The sequence below is a fragment of the Xenopus laevis genome, chromosome 2S, assembly GCF_017654675.1.
Source record: "Xenopus laevis strain J_2021 chromosome 2S, Xenopus_laevis_v10.1, whole genome shotgun sequence".
Classification (NCBI taxonomy): Eukaryota; Metazoa; Chordata; class Amphibia; order Anura; family Pipidae; genus Xenopus; species Xenopus laevis.
In genome coordinates this window covers 125,122,680-125,149,498 of record NC_054374.1, presented here as the reverse complement: position 1 = coordinate 125,149,498, position 26,819 = coordinate 125,122,680, and the positions used below count along the sequence as shown (strand labels likewise).

Sequence of the window (26,819 nt, the reverse complement as noted above, 5' to 3'; positions counted from 1 at the left end):
AAAGGATTGAAGTATTTTTTTGTTTTTGTTAGACATTTATAATTGAGCCTGGTAAAATATGGGACAGGCAAATATTTTGAAAATTAAAAATATTGTTTCATAATATCACTATTTATATATTCTTGACTTATCCATAAGCAAACACATTTAAAATCATCCCAATGCTCGCTAATTCAATCTGAGACATTTTACATTCTGATTTAATTACAAATGAGCCTAGAAGAATATGCTTTTTATATGTGTGCAGATTTAAAGGGATGATGTATTCCTTTAAAAACCTTTTTTCCAATTATTAATTAGTTCAGGTTACTTTTTTGTGGCCATGTGGCATGCAAGTGAGTGAAGTGCTAACCAAGTAAATTGTGAGCATGTATTGCTACATGTAGTTTATTTAAATAACAACCTGCCTGGAGAATGCAAGAAGTGCATTTTTAAATTGTCATTCAAGAGAAATGTGAATGAAAGTTTGGACTTTTGGAACTTTCTTACTTGGAAAAGTCAGAGTTTTGTGGACTTGCAAATTTTCTTTATTTTCTTTTAATGTATCTTCTCTTTACTCATCCATAAAGCCCACTTTTGTGGAGCCTGGGTTAAGTGGAAGTTTTTCCAGCATCTTAAGAGTTATCATTGGCCTCTTAAATGGATCCTCTGACTATTGCTCTTTTTTTGTAAATAATTTGAAAACTGTAATCATGAACTAATTTATGTAGCTTACTATATTACTTTTTAATACAGGTATGGGACCTGTAATCCGAAATGTACTGGACTTGAGTTTTCCAGATAACGGATCCTTATACTTTAAGTATACTAGAAAATCATGTAAACAATTAAAAACCCAAAAAAATGGTTTTGCTTCCAATACATATTAATTATATCTTGGTTTGGATCAAGTGCAAGGTACTGTTTTATTATTACAGAGAAAAAAAGGAAATCCGCATTTAAAAATTTGGATTATTTAATTATAATGGAGTCTATGGGAGACCGCCATTCCGTAATGCGGCACTTTCTGAATAACGGGTCTCCAGATAACAGATCCCATACCTTTTTTGTCCTTTGTCAAACAAAACTCGTTCTATTCAGCTGTTAAAAACTGCTGTCATAGCTGTGACATTCTCTGCTGCAATTGTTTCTTTCTACCTTTTGAGGTTCATGTTTACATAGTTTCTTTACTAGTTCTCATTCTTCCCATGGAGAAAACAATCACAGAAATTCCTGTTGTATATTATCCCCTTGCTCAGCATCTGGCTACTCATTTGAAAAATGTAAGAGGTCCAAATTGGCTATTTTTAGTATTAATATATTAAATTGTTTTTATTGTGATATAGCCCTGTTCATCGTGTTTTCTGTTTTTCTGTTGAAATCAAAGGACAGAGTTCTATTCAGTATATATTGTACTATCCCACAAAGGTTATATACATTCAATCACACAGCCCTTTGTATAATACCATCTAAACTTGTATGAAAGTGACATTAATTTAATATTGATGTGCATCACATGTGTTATTAGTGTCTGTTTCCTTTTTTGTAAAAATGATTGAATTTGGATTGATATTGAATTGCTTTGCCATTGTTTACATAGCAAAGTTGAGATATTATTAGATCATGTGGATGAAAGAGTGTTGGCATAGAAGTGCATTTATATAAATCTTATTATATTTTTATATGTTAATGGAGACATTTATGTATGGACATTGCTTGTTAAGAATTCCTTACTTACTTTTCTGTGCCTTAATTCTTTATTATATAGGTAATGATAAAAAGTGGAAGACAAACAGTGCTAACAAATATAAGTCCTTTGAGCATTTTAGTTACAGTTTAGTTCTGTTTTGGTTTCGAATACCTGGTAGCACATTTATTCATTTATTATCGTTGATTCTCACTAGAGGTGTGAATCCTAATATTTATTCAAGAAAACAGATACTGTAGACCTGGGGCTTTCCAGATAACTGGTCTTTCCATAATTTGGATCCTCATACCTTAAGTCTACTTGAAATTCGTGAAAACATTAAATAAACCCAATGGGCTGGTTCTGTTTCAGCAAGGATAAATTATATCTTAGTTTGGATCAAGTGCAAGGTACTGTTTTATTTTTACAGAGAAAAAGGAAATCATTTTTAAAAATCATTTAAAAATTTGGATAGAATGAAGTCTATGGGCCTTTCCATAATTTGGACTTTCTGAATATGGATCATATACCTGTATAATACACAAAAGCCATGAATATCTTGTTAATTATATCCTTATAAACGGTGAGTTCTGATGTCATCAGTTATAAACGGTGAGTTCTGATGTCATTTCTGTCACATGACTCACTGAAATTTGTGTATTATAATAAATAAAGTACCCCCAGTTGTAAAATATGAGGATATTAGAAGTTACCTCAGAGTTCCATGACCTATATAAAAACACTCGGCCTTCGGCCTCGTGTTTTTATATGGTCATGAAACTCCTCGGTAACTTATAATATCCTTATATTTTACAAGAGGGGGTATTTTATTCACTATATAATATTTCTTACTGTAAACAATAGGAAAATGTAAATTTTTGCCATTGCAACCTATTCTACAATGTTCTATAAGGATAATGCATCACTGAAAGGCATACTACAGGTATGGAATCGTTATCTGGAAACCTGTTTTCAGAAAGCTCTGAATTACGGAATGGCTGTCTCCCATAGACTCTATTTTATTCAAATTATCCAAATTTTTTTAAAACTGATTTCCTTTTTCTCTGTAATAATAAAACAGTACTTTGTACTTGATCCAAACTGAGATATAATTAATCCTTATTGAAGGCAGAACCAGCCTATCGAGTCTATTTAATATTTAGATGATTTTCGACTTAAGGTATGAAGATCCAAATCAGCATTAACCTAACCATGAAAACCCCTTTATTACTATATCAAGAATATCCATTAACAAGTGGCCAATTGCAGCAAACCCAACAGGGTGAGGATCAGAGACACCCCATTCGCTTGTCAAATAATCTGTGTGCATCTTTAAGCAAATGTATGTATAGCGTTAAATCAAGCAGTAACTTGCCTATGGACTATATTATATTCTGTTAAACTTCTTATACTAGAAAATGAAAGTTTTTTTTTCAGTTGCAACCACTTGTCTGTTATTTCTCTCCAGCACAGGTATAAATATTAGAAAAGGTTTTTCTAACTGCAGAGACACACATGGGAATGTTTGGCTGTTTGCCCTGAAGCAATGATTATAATCTGAAAATACACTAGTGTGCATGTTTAGTGAATAACTGACAGTGCAGGATGACTCATGCAGTTTTTTTTTTTGTTTACTGAAGTCATTGGGAAACAACCTGCTTTAAGTATTGAGTATTTTAATTGTTGCGTTAAGTAGTAGTGATCAATATACCTTTTGTGGTTAAGCCCGTAGTCATTATTTTTATTGAGTCAGGCTCTTGCAGGGATAAAGATCCTGGTAGAGAAGGAGGATTACTGCAACATATGAGCTGCTGGGTTTGGGGAGAGTTACAGTGTATTTATTAAAAGTATAGATTATGTATAGTGCCGAAGTTGCGTAATAGTTTATAATAAAAAGTGTAAGTTAAATATTGATCAAGACTGCTTTCCTTTACACTGAAAATACAGTTTGAGGAGAATAGCAATGTTCATAGGTCTTGCTTTACAACACTGCAGAAACGCTACATTTTGTATCAGACCAAGACTACCACAGCCCTTTAGCAGGGAAGATCTGTGCCTCTGAAGATGCCCCAGTAGCTCCCGATCTTCTTTTCTACTCATTCACTGCACACGCTTTGTGCTGCTGTCACTCACTGAGCTTAGTGTCTGACTCATATTTTATATATATATATATATATATATATATATATATTTATATATATATATATATATATATATATATATATATATATATATATATATATATATATTTATATATATATTTATATATATATATTTATATATATATTTATATATATATATTTATATATATATATTATATATATATATATTATATATATATATATTTATATATATATATATTTATATATATATATATATATATATATTTATATATATATATATATATATAATAAATGTCACAATACAAGACTGATTAGTTATTCAGATTCTCGTTGCATGGCAGCTCTGAAAGCAACACAATTAGCATTTAATAATCGCTCTTGTAAGCATCAGCTAGTTTGACAGGTGATCTTTTCTTGATGCTTAGCAACAACTCCTAGTTTCTCAACAGCTGCTCAGAGCACACAGAGCATGTGCAGTGTCACTGACATACCTTAGAAATTAAATATGGGGTGCTCCTATGATACAGGCCTGGATCATTCCTGTTCTACAGATGCCAAACCTTTACACTGGTTCAGAATATAAAATACAGCCTTCCTTTTCGTATTCACTTTTAGCTTTCTCCTTTAAGTGAGTCTCTTTCAGATCACTCTCTCTAGTTTAGAGTCTTCAGAAAGTGTTTTCTTGGACATCATAAATGAAATAATTTTAATTAATGATTAACAAACCTTTAATGATGTTGCCTTTAGGTTTGACAATAATGTTGCCTCAAATGAAATTACTTTCTTATCTCAATATAATCTCAAAGCTAGCAGCACGCTTGGATAGAGAAAGGATAACAATCTTTGAAGACTGTACCCAGAAGGCTCCTTTGGACCCACCATGGAAATGCATGCTTTAGAGTAGATTTGTTTCTGATGTTTTCAACTTGCGTATTCAGCTTAATTGTGGTTAAAAGTTGATTGCAAGGTATTTGATACAAAATTATTCAGGCATCTGCTGATGCAGCTGTTTTGTTTTTGAGCTTGTGTATCAAAGCCAGAAGAGCAGTTTGGGACATACTATACAATCTTTCTATATGTGGCCTTGATGTATATGAAAATGAGTTCAGCCTGAAGCACTGAAAGCCTCTCAAAAATGTTTATGATGCTTTAAAGGGCTACTCTTCTCACAGAGAATAGGTTTTAAGCCCTTCCAAATTTATCATTTGTCTGTCTGTGATGCGGGGTCACACATTTTATCCAGGTTGTCCCAGGTCACAGTTGTTTATCTAACTGCAACTATTACTAGTAGTATATAGTACTACTACTACATATGCATAGTAACATTTGTCTGCAGTTTGACAGTGTCTCTTCTTCACATAATTATCAAGGCTTGCTGGACCAGCATTGCCAAACCCATCCTATGTTCAGTGCATCTATGAAATATTTAGATCTTATAATTGAAATGACCTTTTGGAACTAACTGCCCTTTTGCTTTCCTTCAGGTTTAATCTGAGGATTATTGTAAAAGCACCTTCCCTGCAAAATGTTGAGTGTACTTCCACTGAAGCAGACTTAATGGCATTTCCTTTCTGCTTGTCCATTAGCATGGGCAGTAGCTTGTAGTGCTATTCTGACTCCCATCTCTACTTGCATGCACTTCCTAAAGCCTCTAAATTTCTGACAAAATTCAAATTGAAAATCTTGCAGGTTAAATTTGGCCAGGATATTTTAGTTATTGTTGAGGTTAACATCTATAAGTGATTAAATGTACCTGGTAAAAACAATAATAATAGGAAATGAAAATAGTTGGCAGTTAAAACAAAAAAAAGAGAAATTGTTTTTTTCTCACAGTTTTTTTGATCTTCGTCATACTAATAACGCAAATTGACCAGTGTCTGGTGACCTCTCAGTAGTCCCCAGTGTAGCTTTGTGAACCCATAGGTGCTTTTCTAAATGAACAATGTTATAGTGTTCCAGTGACTGCAATGTTTGTTTTCCTCTTAAGTAATGATAGAGTACGGTACTTCTTTTGGAAATAAGACTCTGCCAGAGAAGTGCACTACTAAAGTTGGCCATAGATGAAACGATAATATCGTACAAAACAAATTTTGTACTATTTTCGGTGCATGTGTGGTGGGGTACAAGCTAACCAATATTGGCAGAAGACTTTGATATCGGTCGACTCGTCAATTGGGCCAGAGAAATCTTGATCGGGTGCATTTGAAGGCACCTGAACATCGGCCATTGTTAGTGCTGAATTTTCTGATACAGGTATAATTCTATTGTTTCTACCTGTATATCTGACTATTCAGCTCTACATGTGTGTGTTTTGAAACGAACAATCTTTCCTGGAAAGATGGTAATTTTAACGTCTGACCACCTTAACACTGGAATATGTTGCATTTTGTTTCATCCATAGTATGTTTTGCTTTTCAGTAACTATAATTTTTGGAATCCTTATTGCAGCACCTTTGTTTCCTTAAATATGTGTATGTTACTTGTATTTACTTCCTGTTTTCTTTAACATTTTCATCTTGAAATAAATGCTATGTGTGTATTATTTGGTTGCAGTATTATAAAAGGATACTGCACGATTACCGTCGTTTCCCATTCTAAAGATAGGCCCCGTTGTTGCTTAAGTTTTAAAAAAGAAAGAAAAGTCAAATATAAGGACGTCAAAGCATGTCCTATATATTGTATACAAGGGTGAAACAACATGCTGTGTAACACTATCCTAAAGCAAAACAAAAACCTGATGACATTGTGAGATTGGTGTTCAGTGAAGATTTACAACTGATAAGGTAAAAGGTAGCTAGTAAAAGGTAGTTAAATCTCAAATGGATTTATCATGATAGTGGCAAAAAGAGATGCAAAAGTTTTTCTTTTCCTTTTTTTTTCAATTGTTTTTTTTTTGTTTTTGTTTTTTTGCTATTCATGGCAAAATTATGATTGTGATTACTGATAAATATCCCTCTTGAGCTTGTGTGATTAACTGGATGGGTCTGTGTATGGATGAGACATCCTATATGCAATTTTCGGCTGTATTGATTTAATGGGCTCCAAGGGGTTAAATAATTGACTGAGGCCTAATTACATTCATGTTGTGTGTTGATATTGCCCCCCCCCCCAGTGTGCGCATACATATCCACAGCCAGTACTGCTAATCATTAGCCAGCCTAACTGTGATCAGTGCATGGCTAGAATTCCAGATACTGTTCAACAGTTATTAGCATATTTGCTCCAGGGAACACTTGCTAATGGAAATCCGGTGGAAAATTTGTGGGGTTTTTTTTCCATTTAAATATTGGAAAATGACTGGTACACATTTCATAGTAATAGTTCTGAGTTCTTGTTGTTCTGTCTTATAACGGTTCCCTTCCTTTAATAACTCCATCAATTGATCGTGTAAAAAGAAATCCTGTTTTCTAATAATGTTTGTACTATTAATACCATTCTGTGGCTTCATCATATTAGTGCTGTGGCACATGAGGGGCTTTGATTGCCACTGCTATTTTCTTGACATTCACTAAAATGGGAAGTGCCACAGGTCTCCCAGCACCCACAGTGGCTGCTCAAAAAAGGGCCACCTGCAACTCTAACTAGAAAATCACATGCAGTCGTGTCATATTGTATTAAATGATATTCAGCTTCCTCTCCGTAAGCTTCACTCCCAGCTGACCATTACTGAAAGTTTTAAACAAGGGACACCATTTAGAAGTTGTGACAATAAAGACAAAACAATGATCCATTAATTGGTGTTTTTTTAATTTACAGAATTTGTTACAGAACATTTTCAACTCAAACCCTTACAACTGTGTACAATACATTGTGCAGCATATCCCAATTAACCCAATTATGTGTAATAATAGTCACCCGCCTCTCCAGCTAATTAATCATCCTTAGATTTTTTTTCTTGGCTTTGCTCATGCGAGTGCTTTATCAACTAATGTTCTGTTTCATGTAAACAACCTTGATCTTTTAGCTAGCTTTCTTCAGCAATTAATACAAAACCTCCAGGAGACCGTTAAAGGCTATCTGTTGATGTCAAATTTTCTTTTCTTTTGTGCTTTATTTAACAGGCTTGATTTATGATGTGGTAGAGGCAAATTGAAATTTAGCTTCGCTTAATTTTGATTAGTGTTTAAAAATCCCCTCCAAATACCCCCTGTTCTGCATCTGAGAATCATTTTAAATTTCCTGCCCAGGACATAATTCCAGTTGACATTAGCCTTAAGAATGTAAAATGCAGCAGGAAAATTTGTGATTTTTACATGTTGCATGTCAAAAGTGATAGCAGTTCTTTAAAATCCATGGGTTGTTTTGTCTTATCAGCACAATTTCAATTTCATGAGACATTCTCCTGGATATGGAAGAATTTTAACAACCTTTGACTCTAGTGTCCATTGGTGAAAGGTAGATTTCATGTCAATGCCAAATATTTGTTGCCCAACAAGCAAGGGATTATAGGGCTATTTTCATCAGCATTGCAGTGGTTTTCTTTTATCTGAAAATGATGCATAAAATTGTGTATTGTATTAAAGTTTTACTTTAGTGCTGGAAAATTATTTTATTTAGTGCTTGTTTTACTTTTACAGGGGAATCTATTTCTCTAGGACTGTATATTTTCTGACAAATAAATGTGCTTTGTGGCACTGATTTTAAATATACCAATGTTCTTATGTATACTATTATCAGACTAGCTGAATTCTCAACTAGTGAGACTAGTTAATCTGTTCACTGTTGCTTTGCTGGCAAATTCACGAAGGGAAAAATTTGCAAAACGCATGGTCATTTGGGCCCCCTACAGCCCTGTGTATGTGCATTGGCATTTTAGGCAGTCTGTCAATTTGCACAAAGGTTATACGTATATTGGCCCAAAAAAGGCACATTTAGAGCCAATTTTTAGATTGTAGGCACAGCGACAGGCTGATACCTGCTGGCAGAGAAAACTATACACATGACATGTCCAGTTTACTGCCCTCCAGCTTTTGTGCTCCCTTTTCCTAGACAAATATATTCAAGCTGTCTTTCAAAACAACAAACTCTGCAGGTAGGCATTTAGTAAAGCCTAACATCATTATTTTAGAAATAGTAGAGAATTTTTAATTCATTTTATTTGTAATGTTTCTTCTTATCATGAGATTAATTGTATTGAAACTTTTTGTATGATAATTCCCCTTTAAGTACCAGTTGGAGGCCAGTAGGTTTAACTTGCCTGATTTATGCAATGCTCCACTTCTTAAATGAAGGGGTTCTTTATCATGAGTCCTGCTTTCTCTAAATCTGTCTGTGAATATTAGACTGTTTAGATGGGAGTAACTCCAGCCAGGAGTGTAATCACACTTGTCATTTAAAAAGGGGCATGAAATGAGATTCCAGTCTCCAGACTAATCCTCTGCAGTAAGCGCACATGTTAATGTATGGACAACTCAGCAGCAAAAGAAAGCTAGAATACTGCTAGGTACTGCTTGTGATCAGCTCTTTGTCTCTGACCTCTTTTCAGTGACTGTTAATTCCTAAACAACTGTTAATTGGCAGCTCATTGGGCAGTGTATGGGGCCCTCCAACGGGCTCCCCTGATCGATATCTGGCCAAAAGTTGGCCAGACGTCAAATGGGCGGGTTTTAAAATTCCATCGGAAAGAGGACCGCATTTGTTTATTGATGTGGCCCTTGATCCAACTTCCCATATTCTCCTGTTTGTAATCCAATAATTGGGCCCTAGGGTCCACAATCCGATCAGCCCAATATCGCCCACCTTAAGATGGATTGCTGTATGTATGGCCAGCTTGCACCTGGAAACAACGAGGAATGTAACCTAGCGCTGATGGGGACAATTTAAAAAACAAAAACAAAAAAAACTACTACTGTTACCCCAACCAGAGTGTGAGCTCTATAAGTCCGCACCTTTGGTTGGAGATAAAATATTTAGCCAACAGGTGCCCTTTAAAGAGGGTCTAAAGTCAAGAATAAAACTTGCTTGAGAGCACTTCTTTTTAAAGATATTACCAATTTTACAATAGCAAATTTACCAAATTTAAACTTTTTTCAGCTTTTTTTAAGATAAACCAGGTTCAACACTTTCAGTCAAAAACGGTCACTTTTATATTGGTGCCAGTTTAACTAAATGTTTAGTCACTCCTAAAAATTGTTTGCTCGTTAGTAGTTTTATGTAGTTTAATTGGCCTGTTTCAGTGACCAGTAATGACATTACACTGGGTTGCCTCTTGTAGTTCTGTGAGTGCTGGTTCCTTCGTGATATAGTTGTGTGGATGTTTTGAACTGCATCCAGACCTGCTGTTTGTATATGTTTGTGTGTATATATGTATATAGTATGGCACTCAATTGGAATACTTGTGAAAACTCTAAATGTATTTGTAAAACAAAATGTGTGTGCAATTATAGGATTTCATACATCCTAACCCCCATAAAAATATATCTGCAGGAGTGGTTAAAAAAAAAAAAAAGAAGAAGCAATTTGGGGTCATTTTAATGATGCTCCTTGCACAGTTTTGAAGACTGAACTCCTCCCTGTGAGTAGACTGTACCTCTAAGCTGGTAAAAGAAGCTTATGGGTTCAGTAATTATTCATGTAGCAGTTTTTTTAGTATGGGGATATATTTACACCCAAAATGGAAAACAATCTTTATTTTATTATACGTTTGTTTTTGCCTGCAGCTCTCTTGTGCAGAGATGCTGTGTCTTCACACATTTTGGTGTATTGTAAACATGAATAGTGCTGTGTATATAAACGCTATATAAAGGATGTTCATACATATAAGGACATAGACTATTGTGTATGTATTATCTTTTTTATATATTTATTTGCTTACATATACATTTGAATGCCAGCTTTACTGTGTCTGCATAACCATTTTTGGCCTGGTGAAGCACAGACAGTGTAGTAAATGTAGTTTTTGATAAATGTATTTTATTCATTCCAGAGTAACATTTTTACAGAATAGCCACTAGATGTCACTATAAAGCATTCAAGCATCTAGCTGACCATGCACTGGTTGCTTGCTGCCACCTTTTGAATAATCCTTAGAATTACATGTCGTCTGTCATGGGGGAATAATGAACTTTTTAGTGAACTGTTAAAACACTGTGCACATAGTGCCTGGAAGGGATAATAGGATCCCTGTACTGCAAGGGAGCAAAACTAACATCATCATAATGATCGTTTGCTCTATAAATTACTTGACTATTTTTACATTGCATTTGGAATACAGTCATGCTACACGTGTGTAACTAAATTCTGGCCATGGTGGCTATATGTAGGACCTCTCAAGAAACCCATAAAACAATAGCAGTCATGGAATTGTAGAATTACTGGCATTCAGGTACTGTCGGTGCCATAGATACAATCGTGTGTGTGAGTGTAAAAAAGACAAGAGAAGAATTTTATGCATTTTAGACCATTTGTTCAAAGAAAAATTTCTCTTTTGTGTAGTCAAAAATCCACCCCCCACCCCCAGGATTTGGTTGGGGGTTCTGACATTTTCTGCCGGATTAAGCCGAATCCAAGTGCCTGGCCAAACCCAATCGGACTCCGTGAGATCACATGACTTACAGGAGGTTAAATCTGTGTGATACACTGTTCTCTTTAGCACTTCCTAACATATGCAATTTAGGGTTTGGATTGGGTTGGGGATTCTGCTTAATTTTCCATGAAGGATTCACCCAAATCCCAAAATAATAGATTTGGTGCTTCCTTCGTTTTTTTCCCCTTGTGATACTGCCATCACATAATGCTTTGTTTTTTCTTACAATGTTTTGCACAGAGCTTTTGTTTGCTTTGTGAGTAGTTTCTGTAAAATACTATTGGTTTATTGCAGTTTTTGCTTCCTGTTTATTATTTCTAGTTCACTGGGACATAAACCTGCTATGAGTTTATCCCCTATCATGTCCAGTGACCACTTTTTATTTCCATATGTTCTTTTAATGTATTCTTTTTGCTGTTGTGATGGCTTTTTTTGCAGTGCACAGTATGTCATTTATACCTTGCTGACCAAGATGCCTGTAGTACCACTGGCAATAGTTTGCAGTTGTTTTTGAGAAGATTAAATTAAGATTAAATTAACTTTTAGTATGATGTAGGGAGTGATATTCTGAGACACTTTGCAATTGGTTTTAATTTTTTATTATTTGTCGTTTATGAGCTATTTAGCTTTTTATTCAGCAGCTTGTTGCTAGGTTGCAAATTACCCTAGAAAAAATGAATTGGTTTGAATAAGATACTGGAATATGAATAGGAGGGGGGCTGAATAGAAAGATGAGTAATAAAAAGTAGCAATACCAATACATTTGTAGCCTTACAGAGAATTTGTTTTTTTAAATGGGGGTCAGTGACATTACTATATCTGCTTTATTTGCACAAACAACAGTTGTACTACCAAATAGAATCTCCTAAGGATAAGGCCACACAAGGAGATTCGGGGAGATTTTGTCGCCTGGCGACTTATCGCCTCGTCTTTTGCGCGACTATCTCCCCGAACTGCCTCGGCGTTTTCCCCCATAGGCTAGAATGAAAAGTCGCCTGCGCTATTGCACACACGGCGATGCGTTTTCTATAGTCGCCTGAAGTTGCCTCACTGAGGCTACCAGCCCAAATAGGGGCTACCAAGTAGCTACCAAGTAGCCAATCAAAGCTCATATTTGGAACCCCCAAGAACTTTTGCATGCTTGTGTTGCTCTCCCACATCTTTTACATTTGAATTTGGCTTACAGGTAAAAAAGGTAGGGGATCCCTGCTTTAGAGCAATGTCTCTTCTGTTTTCTTTTGTAGTTGACCTTTGTAGTAATTGCTTTCATTTACCACTGTGTGGCAGTATTTCTCCAGAATATGAGTTTTCAGATACTTGTATTCATCTCTCCAGCAAAATGTTTTTTAGTTTAACTTTCTGTTGAGGTTTTCCCTTTAGCAAAGGTGAAAATCACAAGATAAACTAGCACATACAAGACCAAGTGCCTGCCCATGAATATGTTAGACTTTTCAGACAGGTATCTTTAGATATAGACTTGTAAGCACTTTAATCACGTTTTCTTCTTATTCCATGAGGTTCTGTTATGTCATAGTTAAGTCAAACAAACAAACAAACTCCACTCGTTTTCTAATGATCATGTATAGAGAAACACTACACAGGCCACCAATTACTTTTCTCTACAAATCTAGTTTTCTAGTATTAAATCATACTAATAATGATTTTTTCTCTTTTTTTTTTTTTTTCCTTTTGGGGCTCTTCTTGTCATCTTGGCCCGTCTTTTCAAACTACAATTTTGTTTTTCTTCGGCACCACAGGTAAGACTTCCACTATAATACGAGGGGGATGCATTTTGTGTGAATGATTGTTTAATTCATTATTTGGCCTTATGGATTATTTTTAATTGTTTAAAGGAGAACCATTGACAATATATAAAAGCCTCTTGTATTGGAAATTTTATAAGATTTGATTCACAAATACTTTGATATTATTTTTACATTTGTTTAATGATTTATCTACGAGTTCCTCAACCTAACATTTATTTTTACACCTGGTCGAGTGTTTTGCAGTAGTAAAAAATGTTAGTGTGAAAAAGCACTCTGATTAGCCATTTATATCTCAAGAAGAAATTCTAAAACTCATTATTGAAACATTTATTAAGTCTCTACTACAGTTTGGATGTGTTGTATTTCTTTAGTTGTCATTGAGCCTGTCAGACACACTGCACTGTTTATATGCATTTGTTAGAACAGTTTATATCATAATGGTGATTGAAACATTTGAAATTCTCTGGAGAGCAGTATCCTGCCAACAGATCTCTAAATCTAAGACAACCCTGTTGTATAAGGTCCAGACAGAAGTATTTTTAACCTAGTGGGATAACATTGGTTCCTTGCAGGCTCTGTACATGGCTATTGGCAAGGTGCTAAGCTACTTATTAGGCACAAGAAAGTAATGTGGCTTAAACACACAGCAATCCATTTGTTTGGCTTTAAGTCCAATATAGTAAAATAATAAGTTTGGTTGGAAAAAGACACACATCCATCAAGTTCAACGTTTTAAGTCTATATATAACCTGCCTAACTGATACTTGAGCCAGAGGAAGGCACATTCGAAGCCTCTCCAATTTGACTTAGAGGGGGAAAATTCCTTCCTGATTCCAAAATGGCAATTGGACTAGTCCATGGATCAAATTGTACTATGAGCTATCTTCCATAACCCTCTATTCCCTCACTTGCTAGAAGGCCATTCAATACCTTCTTAAAGCTATCTAATGCATCAGCCTGTATGACTGATTCAGGTGGAAAATTCTTCATCTTCACAGCTCTCACTGTAAAAAAAACCCTTCCGGTATTTAGATGGAACCTCCTTTCTTCTAATCGGAATCAGAATGGGATTTTGAGTGTTCCCTTGCCAAGTTTTCTTGCTTTGAACAGGTCAAAGGGGCACACATTGCTAGTGGACAGAGGGCGAAATTGCACTCTCTACACTAGGAGAGCCAAGAATCTAATTTAAAGTGGACCCGTCACCCAGACATAAAAATCTGTATAATAAAAGTCCTTTTTAAATTAAACATGGAATCCAATTTCTTTTCTTTATTAAAGCATTCATAGCTGTTGTAAACTCATTTAAAAATATCAGCTGTCAATCAAATACTCCCTACCCCGCCTCTATGCCTAGGCATAGAGGCGGGGCAAGCAATTACTTTCACTTTCCATTCAGCACTTCCTAGATGTCACCGCTCTCCCCACATTCCCCCAGCTCTCTTAACGATTTTATTGTGTAACCAGTGCATGGGGATGGACATTGGGTCCCTGTCCCCTGGTGCACAAACAAGATTCTGAGATGATTCAAGACTTGCCTTAATAACAGTGTCCACAAAATGGCTCCATCCTGGTTGCTATAATTATGAGTTCCCAAACTGATGGAAACAATATTCAAATAATTTATACAGTGTAATTATAGTTCATTTTGCTTGACTAACATGATAAAATAGGATTTGGAATAATTTTTTTGGGTGACGGGTCCCCTTTAAAATTTGGAAATTTGCCTCTTGATGTTACCAGGAGCAGTGAGTTTCTCAGCTTGCGTTATGGCAGCAGCACCTCTGGGTTCATTTACCCCAGTTTCATTCTTGGTGCACTTTAAAGTGTTGCAGCTAGACCTGTACTTTTGTACCTGCATATTTGTTGCCAACATGAAATTAGTTTTGTATACCAGAAATGTGTTCGTATTCCCTTGAGGTTGGTTCCCTCGTGTTTGGTGCCTTTGTAGAACAGCCTACTCAGAGTTATGTCTCAGACAACTGCTTTTCTTTCCATCAACCTTCTTTGACTAATGCCACACTGCGCTGTTTCTTGATCTGCTTAAAACTGCAGGCCATTAAACATCCCGTCTGATTGTATCCACTCTCTTCTGTGTCTTCAACTAGAGGCATCCATTGGCCTGGATGCAGACACACACAGCAAATTTTGCCACAAAAATGCAGACATTGCAGTTTCTGCTCTGAATCCACTCCGTGTGTCTGCACCCAGACCAACAGTGTCTCAGACTGCAGACATAGGAGAGGGTGAATGCTGGTGTATCGGCTTATTCCCAGCCCTGCATAACATTATCCTAATCATGCCGTACAACTACATCTCACTGAACTGAACTATAAACATTTTGTTCATAATTTCAGGAGCTCATTCCACTCTTCTAATGCAATGTACTGTTATTGGTGTTTGGAGCATATGTTGAAATAAGAAATGGCATAGGATATTACTTTTTTCGTTATGCATATATAGTTTGCAGCTAAACGTATGTAATGCTATTAATTCAGCTGTCCTTTATACAGCTTCCAATATGAGTTCAGGACCTAGGATATGTTTGTTTTCTAATGCATGGGTTTGGCACGAGGGTGCACCAAGAAGAGGCATTCATCTGGTAACCTGTCACTTTGTATAAGGGTGTGAACAATTCTAAACAATGGAAGAGAATCCAACTCTGCTGTATCATGCTTCAATTGATCAGCAGGTCTGACATTCAGGCATTTTTTCAGTTGTAGCTAGGGGCTGTTTTCAAAAGCAGTTTTACTGCTCTGCCCTTAATCCAGTCTAGATTTTGGCTTCTTGTGAGTTTGTGCATTTATTAGCATTTGCTTTGGCTTTTATATTATTTTTACCATATTTAAAAAAGTTCCAACATGATCTGCAGTGCTGTACAATAAAAGGGTGTACACATCTTTTATACATTACATACAAATCCAGATGGTAAAGTGTGCTCTGCTCATTAGAATAATACTGGAAAAGTTTATTATTGTCTAAAGGTGGCCATACACTGCCAGATTGTGGGTCTGTTTGCCCATTCACAAACAGAGCCCAATCTGGCTGATCACATGCCCTGCATGTGGTGGGGTGTTATCAGAGAACACAGCGATTTATATTGTAGTTGTGGGGTGACCCTAGAGGCAAGATACACCACTAGACAATGATACTAAATCTTTTATCTGTTGCCTCACGACTGCAGCTACCTATTTTACCTGCATTAGGAGTTGGAAGGTAAGCTAATGCACAGTAACTGACCCTCATGCTGGCACATTTATCAATGGTCAGATTTCGAATTCATGTGAGTATTTTAAAACTCCCATGAACTCAAAATTCAACCAATCCAAATATATTATAAAAATAAAAAAATTTTAAACTTGGGGGCATAGGACGAACCTGAAAACTTGAATCGAATTCGATTAGAATTTTAAAACCTCGATTCGAGTTTTTTTTCTCAGAAAAAAACTTGAATGTCAGGAAGGCTGCAAACAACTCTAAATTGATCCCTGGACGTCTCCCATTGACTTAAACAGAAATTTGGCTGGTTCTAGGTGTTGAATAGTCGAATTCAAGTTCTTAAATGGTCAGAGTACGATAAATCTCTAAAACCAAATAGGAATTTTTTTATAAACTCGAATCGAATTTGAATAACTCCCTAGTCGAATTGACCATAAAAAAACTCGAAAATTAGAATTTCGAATTTTCTATTCGCACCTTGATAAATCTTTCCCTTAGAGTTTACCTGGAATGTGGACCATTTAGGGTAAGGTCACACCTGGAGTTTCGGGAGATTTAATTGCCCAGCAACTAATTGCCTCTTCTTTGGGGCAACTAATCTCCCCTAACGGCTTCCCCCTGTCTTCTGCCTGCTAGAATGAGAAATCGCTTGTGGCATGGCACTCGCGGCGCTTCGTTTTCCGCCGAAGATACCTCACGAGGAAACTTCGGGCGACTTCGGAAAATGAGCGGCTGTGAGTGCCATGCTGTAGACGATTTCTCATTCTAGCAGGCGAAAGACAGGGGGAAGCCGCTCGGGGAGATTAGTCGCCCCAAAGAAGAGGCGATTAGTCGCCAGGTGTGACCTTAAGAACAAATAGGCTATTTTGTGTAGAAAGGTCATGTTAATGGTAATCTGATTGAAAAGGACAAAAGATTGACCCACTTGGCAACAGCACATTTTATCTGTGTCTGCAGAGTCGTATTCAGATTGAAGCTTTGGAAGTTGTGGGTAATACAGTACTGAAAAGAGATGGAGATAATTACCACCTCCAAAATTCAGTTTAAAATTCAAAAAATGCTTTTGTGAAGAATTAGGGTAGTGCTACATAGGGCAGATTCTCAATCAATCTGCTGAGCTCCACTTGTTCTTGTGTCTGTACCCAGGGTGACACAGGTACACCTGAGCAGAATTCTGTGTGGAAACACTAGTATGCATTTTCATGCTAAAATCTGCTCCATGTTTCTGCACCCAGGGTGATGCAGTGCCTGTGCGTGCACACAGAGTGAAGGCCTGTGGATCAGATGATTATCACCCTGCTTTTATACACCCCATGTGGCACTATCTTTAGAACTAACATTCAGTGAAACCTTATAATGAAGCAGCTCTGGGAGGGGGTCACAGACTCTGTAAACTGTTCTGCATGTTACATTAGTTGATACATTTCTTATCTTTGGAAGTGCTGAGCTTGGGTGGGCTTCATTAATAGGCACTGTTGAAATTGATGCAATAGTTGCTAATATCCCACCGATAATGCTGAGAGATGTATCGACTAATGTAGCAAATTGTAACCGTTTAGAATTTGCACCTGGATCCCTGAGCTGCCAGACTGAAACACCAAAGACAGGAACATAAAACTCAAAAGTCTTTATTTCTGATGAAATATATGAAAAATAAATGGTTAAACAATGGCTATTTAACCATTAAAGGTTAGAGATGAAGACGTGAGAGCTTTTGCTATATGTGCTGTTATGTATTACTCTTTGAAGCCCTTTTTTCGGTTATGTAATAAGACTGATGCAGTAACCCATAGCAACTAATCAGCATGCAGCATTTACTGGTCAACTGTTTGAAAGCAAGCATTTTATTGGTTGCTCTTTGTTGCTGCACCCGGGTAACTTGAGTGCCTTTCATATTGTGTGTCAGTATAATTCTTCCTTGCAAATAAAGCAGTTTTAAAGATATGTGCACTTGTTTGCATTCTGTTTTGTCAGTCTGCTCTGTGTACGATAATGATAGCAAAGTGGTTGCTATGGGTTACTGCACCAAGGCAGTTTCACCCAGTGTTAATTGAGCCCCAATAGCTACTGAGGCATGGTTAAACTTCAGGCCTTACATTCCAACATTTTATCAGTAAGCTATGCACACAGGAAAAGCGTTTTCCAAGTCACATTGCTTCCATGTACTGATAGATGTCAACATTCACGTTACACTGATCATTTAAACATAAGTAACTGGTTTAGTAGGCGCAGGGATTATATAGCAGGATTAGCCCTCGTGTTAAACTAGAGTGCGCCTGTGCTTGCTCACATGTGAAATCCCTTTCCCATAAAGATTTAATCTCCCTTGATGCTTTATGTAACACACTGCCATGTGACCTGTGCAGCTCATGATGTCATCATCTGCCCTGCTTTCCTCCTCCTCCTCCATCCCAGGGCAGTGAATCCAATAGCAACAGCATCTGCACGAAGGGCGAGTGCTAGTCGGGAAGAATAGCACCCACCAGCCCCCCCCCCCTTGTGTGCGCATAGAAATCACACGGAGCCCACAATATGCTGGGATTAGGCACCTGTGAAATGATACAACACGAGCCAAGCAGCACGTGTAAACTGGGAAACCTGATGCAATGGAGTATTCATCCTAACCAGGGCTTTTGTCGTGCACTAAACATGAAGGTGCTGGTGTTAGAACTGGAGCAGCATCTGCAAAGGTATTTCATGCTGGTGTCCCGTTTTTATAGCTGGGTGTACCAATTTGCAGGTGTGCCACTCTGCGGGGAAGCTTGTAGCAATTCTTCCCTTAGGACTAAAACAACTCTTAATAGGAACCTGCTTTTGCTAAACAGATTCACCCCCATAAGTAATAAAAGGTGCAAAGTTTTACGGAGATGCAGTAACCCATAGCAACCCACATGATGTTTAATTGGAAATAAGTGAACAGTATTCCTCCTGCTGACTGGATTCTATTGGTGATGGGAATAGGTAACCTTTTATTTCATACCCCTCCTGTCTTTTACGTATTTCTGTCTTCTGCAAAGCCTACTTCTGTGGAACTACAACTATGTTTTGTTACCATATAATTCTGAGCAAAAACCCCTACATAGCCTAGTATTTCACAGCAAATTATATAGATGCACAGTAACTGATGAAAAGAGTGTATACAGGTATGGGACCAGTTATCCAGAATGCCTGGGGCTTTCCAGATAACGGATTTTACCTTAATTCTACTAGAATATCATGTAAACGTTTAGTAAACGTTTAGTAAACCCAATGGGCTGGTTCTGCTTTCAATAAAGATTAATTATATCTTAGTTGGGATCAAGTACAAGGTACTGTTTTAGTACAGAGTAAAAGGAAATAATTTTTCAAAATCTGGATTATTTGGGTAAAATGGAGTCTATGGGAATCAGTTTTTCAGAAATTCAGAACTTTCTGGATAACGGATCCAATACCTGTATTGTGATCTGTAGTGTAGTGATTTTGCATACAATGACAGTATTCCCAGCTGATACTTTCTTCATGAAAGAGCATACAATCTATGATTAATTATCCAAGGCTTCTGGTTTGTACTGAGCACCAAAGCAGGGTCCCACAAAGAATAAGTCTGGAAATAGTTTAGTGTACCTTGGTTTGATAGTGCTCCTGTACTCCTGGAACTGTACTGTGTGGGTTCTTTAGCTGGTTTAGGGTTCACACGCATACCTGATGACATGCTTGATGACATTTTGGTGCCTGGGACTGGAAAACAACCCCGCAGAAGTTGCAGGTAGTGTGTGTGCAGTGGTTGAAGTTACTCAAAATGTGGTGTCCAAGGTATGCAAGATCAAATTTTGATCAGGCCATGCCAACTTGAATTTTGGTACAGACCACTGCCACTCTTGAATCCACATACTTGACCCACTCGATAAAATACAATAAATAACTTTTCCTGTCTTCAACTGAAATTAATACAGTGACCCCAACATTATGGGGCAGATTTATTAAGGATCGAATAATTAATTAATTTGAATTTTCTAATTTTTTTTTTTATTGTGGTCAAAGCTCTCAAATTCAAATTGTGAATTATCCAAACTCGACTCAAATTTTATTTCAAATTCAAATTCCGAGATTTATCAAACCTTTACCCTGGGAATAATTCAAATTTGACTATTATTCACCACCTTAAACCTGCCGAGTTCATGTATAAGTCAATGGGAGTAGTCTAGTGACCAATTTGAAGATGTTCTTAGCCTTCCTGGCGTTAGAGTTTTTTTTGAAGAAAAAAATTTGAGTTTAGTCTAATTCTATTTGAGCTTTCCGGTAGGTAATATTTTGAGTTTTAAATATTTAGATTTTTTTCTTAAATAACCTCCCAATCGAATTTCATGTGTATTTAAATTTATTTGAGTTTAAAAAAAAAACTAATTTGAATTCGATCACCTGACCATAAATAACACAACTCTAAAACGACAAACTCTGTTTGTTGATTGGCAAGTATAGTTTGTTTGGCATGTTTGTGTGCACAGTGAATCATACAATCCCAGGGGATGGCCCTTGTTTTTTAAAATGGCAATTTTCTATTTAGGATAACCCAATGGCACATACTACTAAAAAAACTATATTATTATGAAAATTATTTATTTACATGAAGCAGGGTTTAACATATGGGCTGTTTTATGTAATATATTTCTATAGAGACCTACATTGTTTGGGGGGGTATAGTTTTCCTTTTAGCAGCTTGCTGTATTCTAAAGTTCATCGTTAAGGCACTGACACACAGGGCGAAAATGATCTTTCATTTCCGTGTATTTGAGCATGAAAATGCATCACTTCGCTTGTACAGACATCTACTGCGGCATGCAATGTACCACAATGTAGGTGGAATCTGCAATGTCGTGGGCCTTGGGGAATAAGAATAAGCTATGCAGTTGAAACATTCTCAAATATATATGCGCAGATCAAAGTGGAGTGGGGTTAGCCCCTCACCTCCATTGCTGGATTTGACAGCTAGATTTCAGCAGGGAGCTTATGTCTATAAAAATTTCTGAAAAAGGATTTTTTTTCCTTGATATAACCTTTGTACTTAATGATGAATAAAAGTAAGTAACAGTAAGAGAAATAGTAGATTAAGTGAATATGTGTGAGCAACTATTGGCCTAATACATGGGGCTTACTATAATTTTATGGGCAACTGAAGATGGGGTTTACCTTGAAGTGGTATGGTGGCTTGTCATTTTTATGTTCATAACTTTGTAACTATAAACCCCTGTTTTTGAAAATACATGCACTTGCACAGGTACTAAATTACTAGTGAAATGGCTTTCATTGGAAAAGACTTGATTATCTTAACAGAAATAATAATTTATAATATTTATACAAAACGGTTGAACTTGATGGATATGTCTCTCTTTTTTCTTGTAACGCTGATTAAATGGTTTCAGGTTACATAGCCTACCATGTAATGTGCACTTTTATGCATCTTAATAGGGAATCTATCCCTTTTACACATTTTGTCCTGTAAGCATATTCCGTTCATGGAAAAATTGTCAGTTTCTTTGGTGCCGTACCCTACAGAGAGATGCCTGTACCTGTGGGAGTATTTAAATAGCACCCAGACAGATGTAATTTGTTTATTTCTGTGATTGCTTCTCATTGTAGTTGGTAGTTATGATAGAACCAAGTGCTAGTTGCCTGTAACCATTCGAGGACCATTTTTAATCACGCATCAGAAGCTGTTCTTTTCAGTGCAGATAAAATGGATAAATGCAGATCAAATGGAGCTACAGAAGGAGTGGATTTGCTTCTTCCAGACTCCAAAAAACAAAACTAAACAAAAGCAGGCTAATTGCAGATGAGCCAATTCTCCATGTGACCTCATCCTTAAAGGAGAACTAACCCCCCCATAAGAAAAGCCCCATCTACTACCCTAGATAATCCCACCCCCATTCCCTGCTTTCTTACCGCATTCTTTTTCTACATTATTCCAAAAGGTGTATCGGAGTAGCATGCTCATTTATTTACACAAAGTAGCGCAGTGGAGCTCATTGGCGTCATCTTCCGGGTCTTCTGAATCCCTGAACAAACTGGTCTCCTTCAGGGATGAAGTAGTAATTTGCAGTAGAAAAAAAATAAAATATATTAATAACTATATAATATTTAAGTGTGTGTGTTTATATAATGTGTCCAGATACTATATAATGTGAAAAATACATGTGTGCATCAAACACAGACGGAGTGCAAGTCCTTTGAATAAAACATGATTTTGATCAAGCACCTCAAATTATTATTGAAGAGTGCACTTTGGGACATATAAATATATCAAATTTGGAATGCACCAAGGAAAGGCTTGGGTTCACAATGGGCCAAATCCCAGAACTTTTTGTAGTTTTCTCTTGATGCATTTTTGCGTTGTTTCAGAAAAATTAAGTGCCGCCTAGATTTAACACAGACAATTCACTATATCACCAGTTCGAAAGAATTAGGTAAAGATTAGTCACTTGCAGAAGAGATTTATCACAGGCAACTTAATCTCCTCTTGTGTCATTGCCCTAAATGGATCCTATCTTGCTTTTTCTATAAAGATGTGCCTTATCCAATTTGGTAAGGCAGAAAGGAAAGATTAAGCAACAACTGAATTGAATGAAAGAGAAGTCAATTACCTGTCCAGTCCCTCTCACATGCCCAGAAGGTGTAAGTGGATACTATATCTGCAAGTATGATGTTTGTTATAAGGTGGTTAGGAACCATTGGAAATCTGTGCGTTTTATAATGGGGGTCCCCAAAAGCTACAGTTCTAAGGTCTCGGCTTTTAGTGAAGTTATAGTGTCATGGTTTACCACCTAAGTTGTTACACTGCCACAGATCATGTAACCTTGTTGCGTGTACAGCCTTATGCAACTCCCTCTTCAAGATCTGCTTGTACATCAGATTCTACCTTTTGGGCACCCCTATTCTAGAATCATAGGCACATGCCACAGAATGATTATGTAGAATTCAGATTTGATGGCTGCTTTTATGCATTTATCTGTGAATTGTATCTTAACAGATAAATGGTATCCTATTCAGGGACGTTTCAGAGGCTCCCCCCCAAGCTCCGTGCTTCTAGCTTCTCTTGTTTGAGCGGGTCAAGGAGGGGCCACATCGCTAGTGTAGTTAGCGGTATTGCGCTCACTGCACTAGCAGAGCCGAATTTCCGTTTTAAAAAATGGAAATTCGGCTCTTAAAGTTACCATAGGCAGCTTTTTGCCCCCTCAGTTAACTGGCCGCTCCATGCCTCCTGAGGCAAGGATCTCGTCTTGCCTCATGGCAGGAGTGGCCATGATCCTGTTAAGTGACTGACCTAATCAAAGAAGTCATCAAATTGGCATATAACTATTAGTACATATTTTATTTGTGATGTTTAGTCTTCAACAAGTGAGACGCATGCTCAATTGGGTTCAGATCAGTTGACTGACTTGGCCATTCAAGAATATTCCACTTCTTTGCTTTAATAAACTCCTGGGTTGCTTTGGCTATATGATTTGGGTCATTATGAAACACCTCCCAATCAATTTAACTGTATTTTGCTGGATTTGAGCAGACAGTATGTTGCTGAACACCTCGGAATTCATTCAGCTGCTTCTGTCCTGTCACATCATGGATAAACACTAGTGTCCCAGTGCCACTGGCAGCCATGCACACCCAAGCTATCACACTGCCTACGCCATGTTTTATAGGGATGTGGTATGCTTTGGATCATGAGCTGTTCCACAACTTCTTCATACTTTTTTCTTGCCATCATTCTGGTAGAGGTTGATCTTGGTTTCATCTGTCCAAAGAATGTTTTTACTATTTATTTTTAGCTAAGTCCAATCTAGCCTTTCTATTCTTGATGCTTATGAGTGGCTTGTACCTTGCAGTGCACCCTCTGTATTTACTTTCATGCAGTCTTCTCTTTATGGTAGACTTGAATATCGATATGCCTACCTCCTGGAGAGTGTTGTTCACTTGTTTGGCAGTTGTGAAGGGGTTTCTCTTCACCATGGAAATGATTCTGCGATCATCCACCACTGTTGTCTTCCATGGACGTCCAGGTCTTTGAGTTGACCAGTGCTTTCTTTCTTTCTCAGGATGTACCAAACTGTAGATTTTGCCACTCCTAATATTGTAGCAATCGGATGTTTTTTTTTCTATTTTTGCAGCTTAGGAATGGCTTGTTTCACCTGCATGGAGAGCTCCTTTGACCCACATACAAGCACTCCTCCCCTCAAATCAACTCCAGGGCTTTATCTACTTCATTGATAGACCTAACAAAGAAATAGCCCACACCTGCCCATGAAATAGCCTTTGAATAAATTGTCCAATTGCTTTTGAGACCCTGAAATGAAGTGATTGTGTTAAAAAAGGCTTTAGTTCCTCACATTTTTATGCAATCTTTTTGTTCAACCCATTGAATTAAAGCTGAAAGTCTGTTGTTTAATTTAAAATTCATTGGGGTAATGTACAGAACCAAAGATTTATGGGCCTAAAGGTGGCCATAGACTAATGTATAATATCGTATGAAACTAATTTTTGTACCATATTCGGTGCGTGTATAGTGGGAAAAGAGCCGACTGATATCAGCAGAAGACTTGGATATTGGTCGGCTCGTCGATCAGGCTGGAGGGAAAATTTTGATCAGGTGCCTTTACATGCACCTAAACATCAGCCATTGTGAGTGCAGAATAGTCAGATACAGATAGAATTCTATTGTTTCCGTCTTTATATCTGAGGATTGAGCTCTACACTTGTGTATTGAAACAAACTTTCTTTTAAACATTTTGGAATGTTAAGATATAACATAAGGTGATGTTTGAAAACCAATGTACATGGCAATTTGTTGGGCTTCCTGGTAGGCAGCAGCTGTACACCCAGGGTTTGGGAAATGACTAGTCAGCCTGTGAGGAAGGGAGGTCGGTTTAATAGAAGCAGGGCACACTCTGTTTATTTGTAGCTTATAGGAGGAAGGCTGAGCTCTTATGCGGTGTGTTTGTGGCCGTGTGCTGTGATGGAACGTAAAGTGCTTAGTAATGGCGAGTGCGGTGTTTACCCTGGTACCCCATGGTTACAGTTGCTAAGGAGTAGTTGTGGCGAATCCTTCCCGCTAGGGGGCGATAGCGCACTGCAGGTGCTAGTGGTGCTGGCTCAAGCATCGCTCACAGGATACAGGAGAACTAGCAGCAGCCCACTCTAGTAATGTGCAGGTGTCGGCTCGCTAGGGACCCTCTTGTCCTGCCTTGTTGTAGGGAGAATCTGCCCACATCTCTCCTTTAGCGCAAGTACTGTCCCCCCCCCCCCATTTTATTGTAACAGAGCTGGCTTTGCGCAGGCTGCCGGCATCGAAAGGGTTGTATCAGGAGACTGGGCGTTTCCGAGCAACGGCTCTGCCAATGGGCTTCTCGCATAGATTATGCAATGAGCTCGCAGCCTTGAGCTGATCCTGGGAAGCGCTGACCTGGGACATTTCTTCCTTCAGCAGCAGCAGTAAGAGCAGCAGGTAGCGCCCCCGGGGCCCATCTCCGTCCTGTCAGCTGGGGAGCACGCCATTCCCCAATGTAGAACAGGGCAGCTATGGATCTTGGGGTCTGTCAGCTGAGACACTTCTCCATCTCCTTCTTGTCAGCTCTGCTCGGGACTGACAGCCCCGCGGTTACAGTGGACAGTAGGTAAATGAGGAGCGCTGAGTGTGTGTGTGTGTATATGTATATATATGTGTGTGTGTATATATATATATATGTAATGGTGGGCAGGAAGGCTGTAGGACTAATACGATGTTTCCCTTGCAGCATCCCCACTGGCCGTGCTAACACCGCTCTCTCTCTCTCTTTGTCTTGCAGCGCCTCGGGTGCCAGTGTGGTAGCTATCGATAACAAGATCGAACAAGCCATGGTATGTACCACTGGGGCACTGGGGGGGGGGTCACAATGCAGCAATAGCTCGCACACTCCCTGGAGGGGAATATACTGTATAAGGGGAATCCGCACCACCAGCCCCCAGTTACACTTCTCGTTTGTCCAGCCACCTGCGCCCCTTCTGCTGCTGGGGAATGTGAGAGTCCTATGCATCTATTGTATCATCCTTGCCTCGCCTTTATTACTGTTAAACACTGACTGCCTGCTGATCCTCTGGGCACGGGTCAGACATCCATTTGTCCCGCACTCTGTTATTGGGGTAATGCCCGCGATTCTCTTACAGCCTCTGCGCTCACGCGATTCCCAGCGCGCTGTTACTAGGCAAGAGGAGAGCCCATAACGCCCAACTATAAATATGTCGCTCGCTGATTGGCCGCAAGCAGCCAGTGTGGGAGGTGCTCGGCCTCTTTCTCTAGTGATGTCATCAAGGAGGAAAAGACTATGCGGCAAGCTGCTGTGCTCAAACTGGCTACAGCCGGTGCAGGCCGGGTTTGGTGCCTGGGTGCTGTGCCATAGCTGCTTTTGTTCTCATTCCTCCACACTGACACACTGTATTCTGCCGGGATGAGAGAGAACATTGACACTAGTACCCCATGACACACCAAAAAAATCTACCTCCACTAGCCCCACACATGT

The 26,819-nt window shown here is 38.0% G+C and overlaps 1 protein-coding gene across 5 annotated transcripts in view; it reads left to right on the top strand.

The window, feature by feature from the left end:
* LOC108709791 (TSC22 domain family protein 1) overlaps positions 1–26,819 on the top strand; it is a 54,332-nt gene that overhangs the window by 20,754 nt on the left and 6,759 nt on the right. Inside the window, exons 1-2 of one of the 5 annotated variants that reach the window (XM_041584351.1) lie at positions 18,781–18,986; positions 26,109–26,160. In XM_041584351.1, the coding sequence (XP_041440285.1) occupies positions 18,829–18,986; positions 26,109–26,160 (210 nt within the window). In that variant the 5' untranslated portion in view covers positions 18,781–18,828. Of the gene's footprint in view, positions 1–13,071; positions 13,213–18,780; positions 18,987–22,244; positions 22,526–25,075; positions 25,938–26,108; positions 26,161–26,819 lie in introns of those variants that run through there. The other 4 variants (XM_018249944.1, XM_018249942.2, XM_041584350.1 and 1 more) reach the window with 4 other exon arrangements.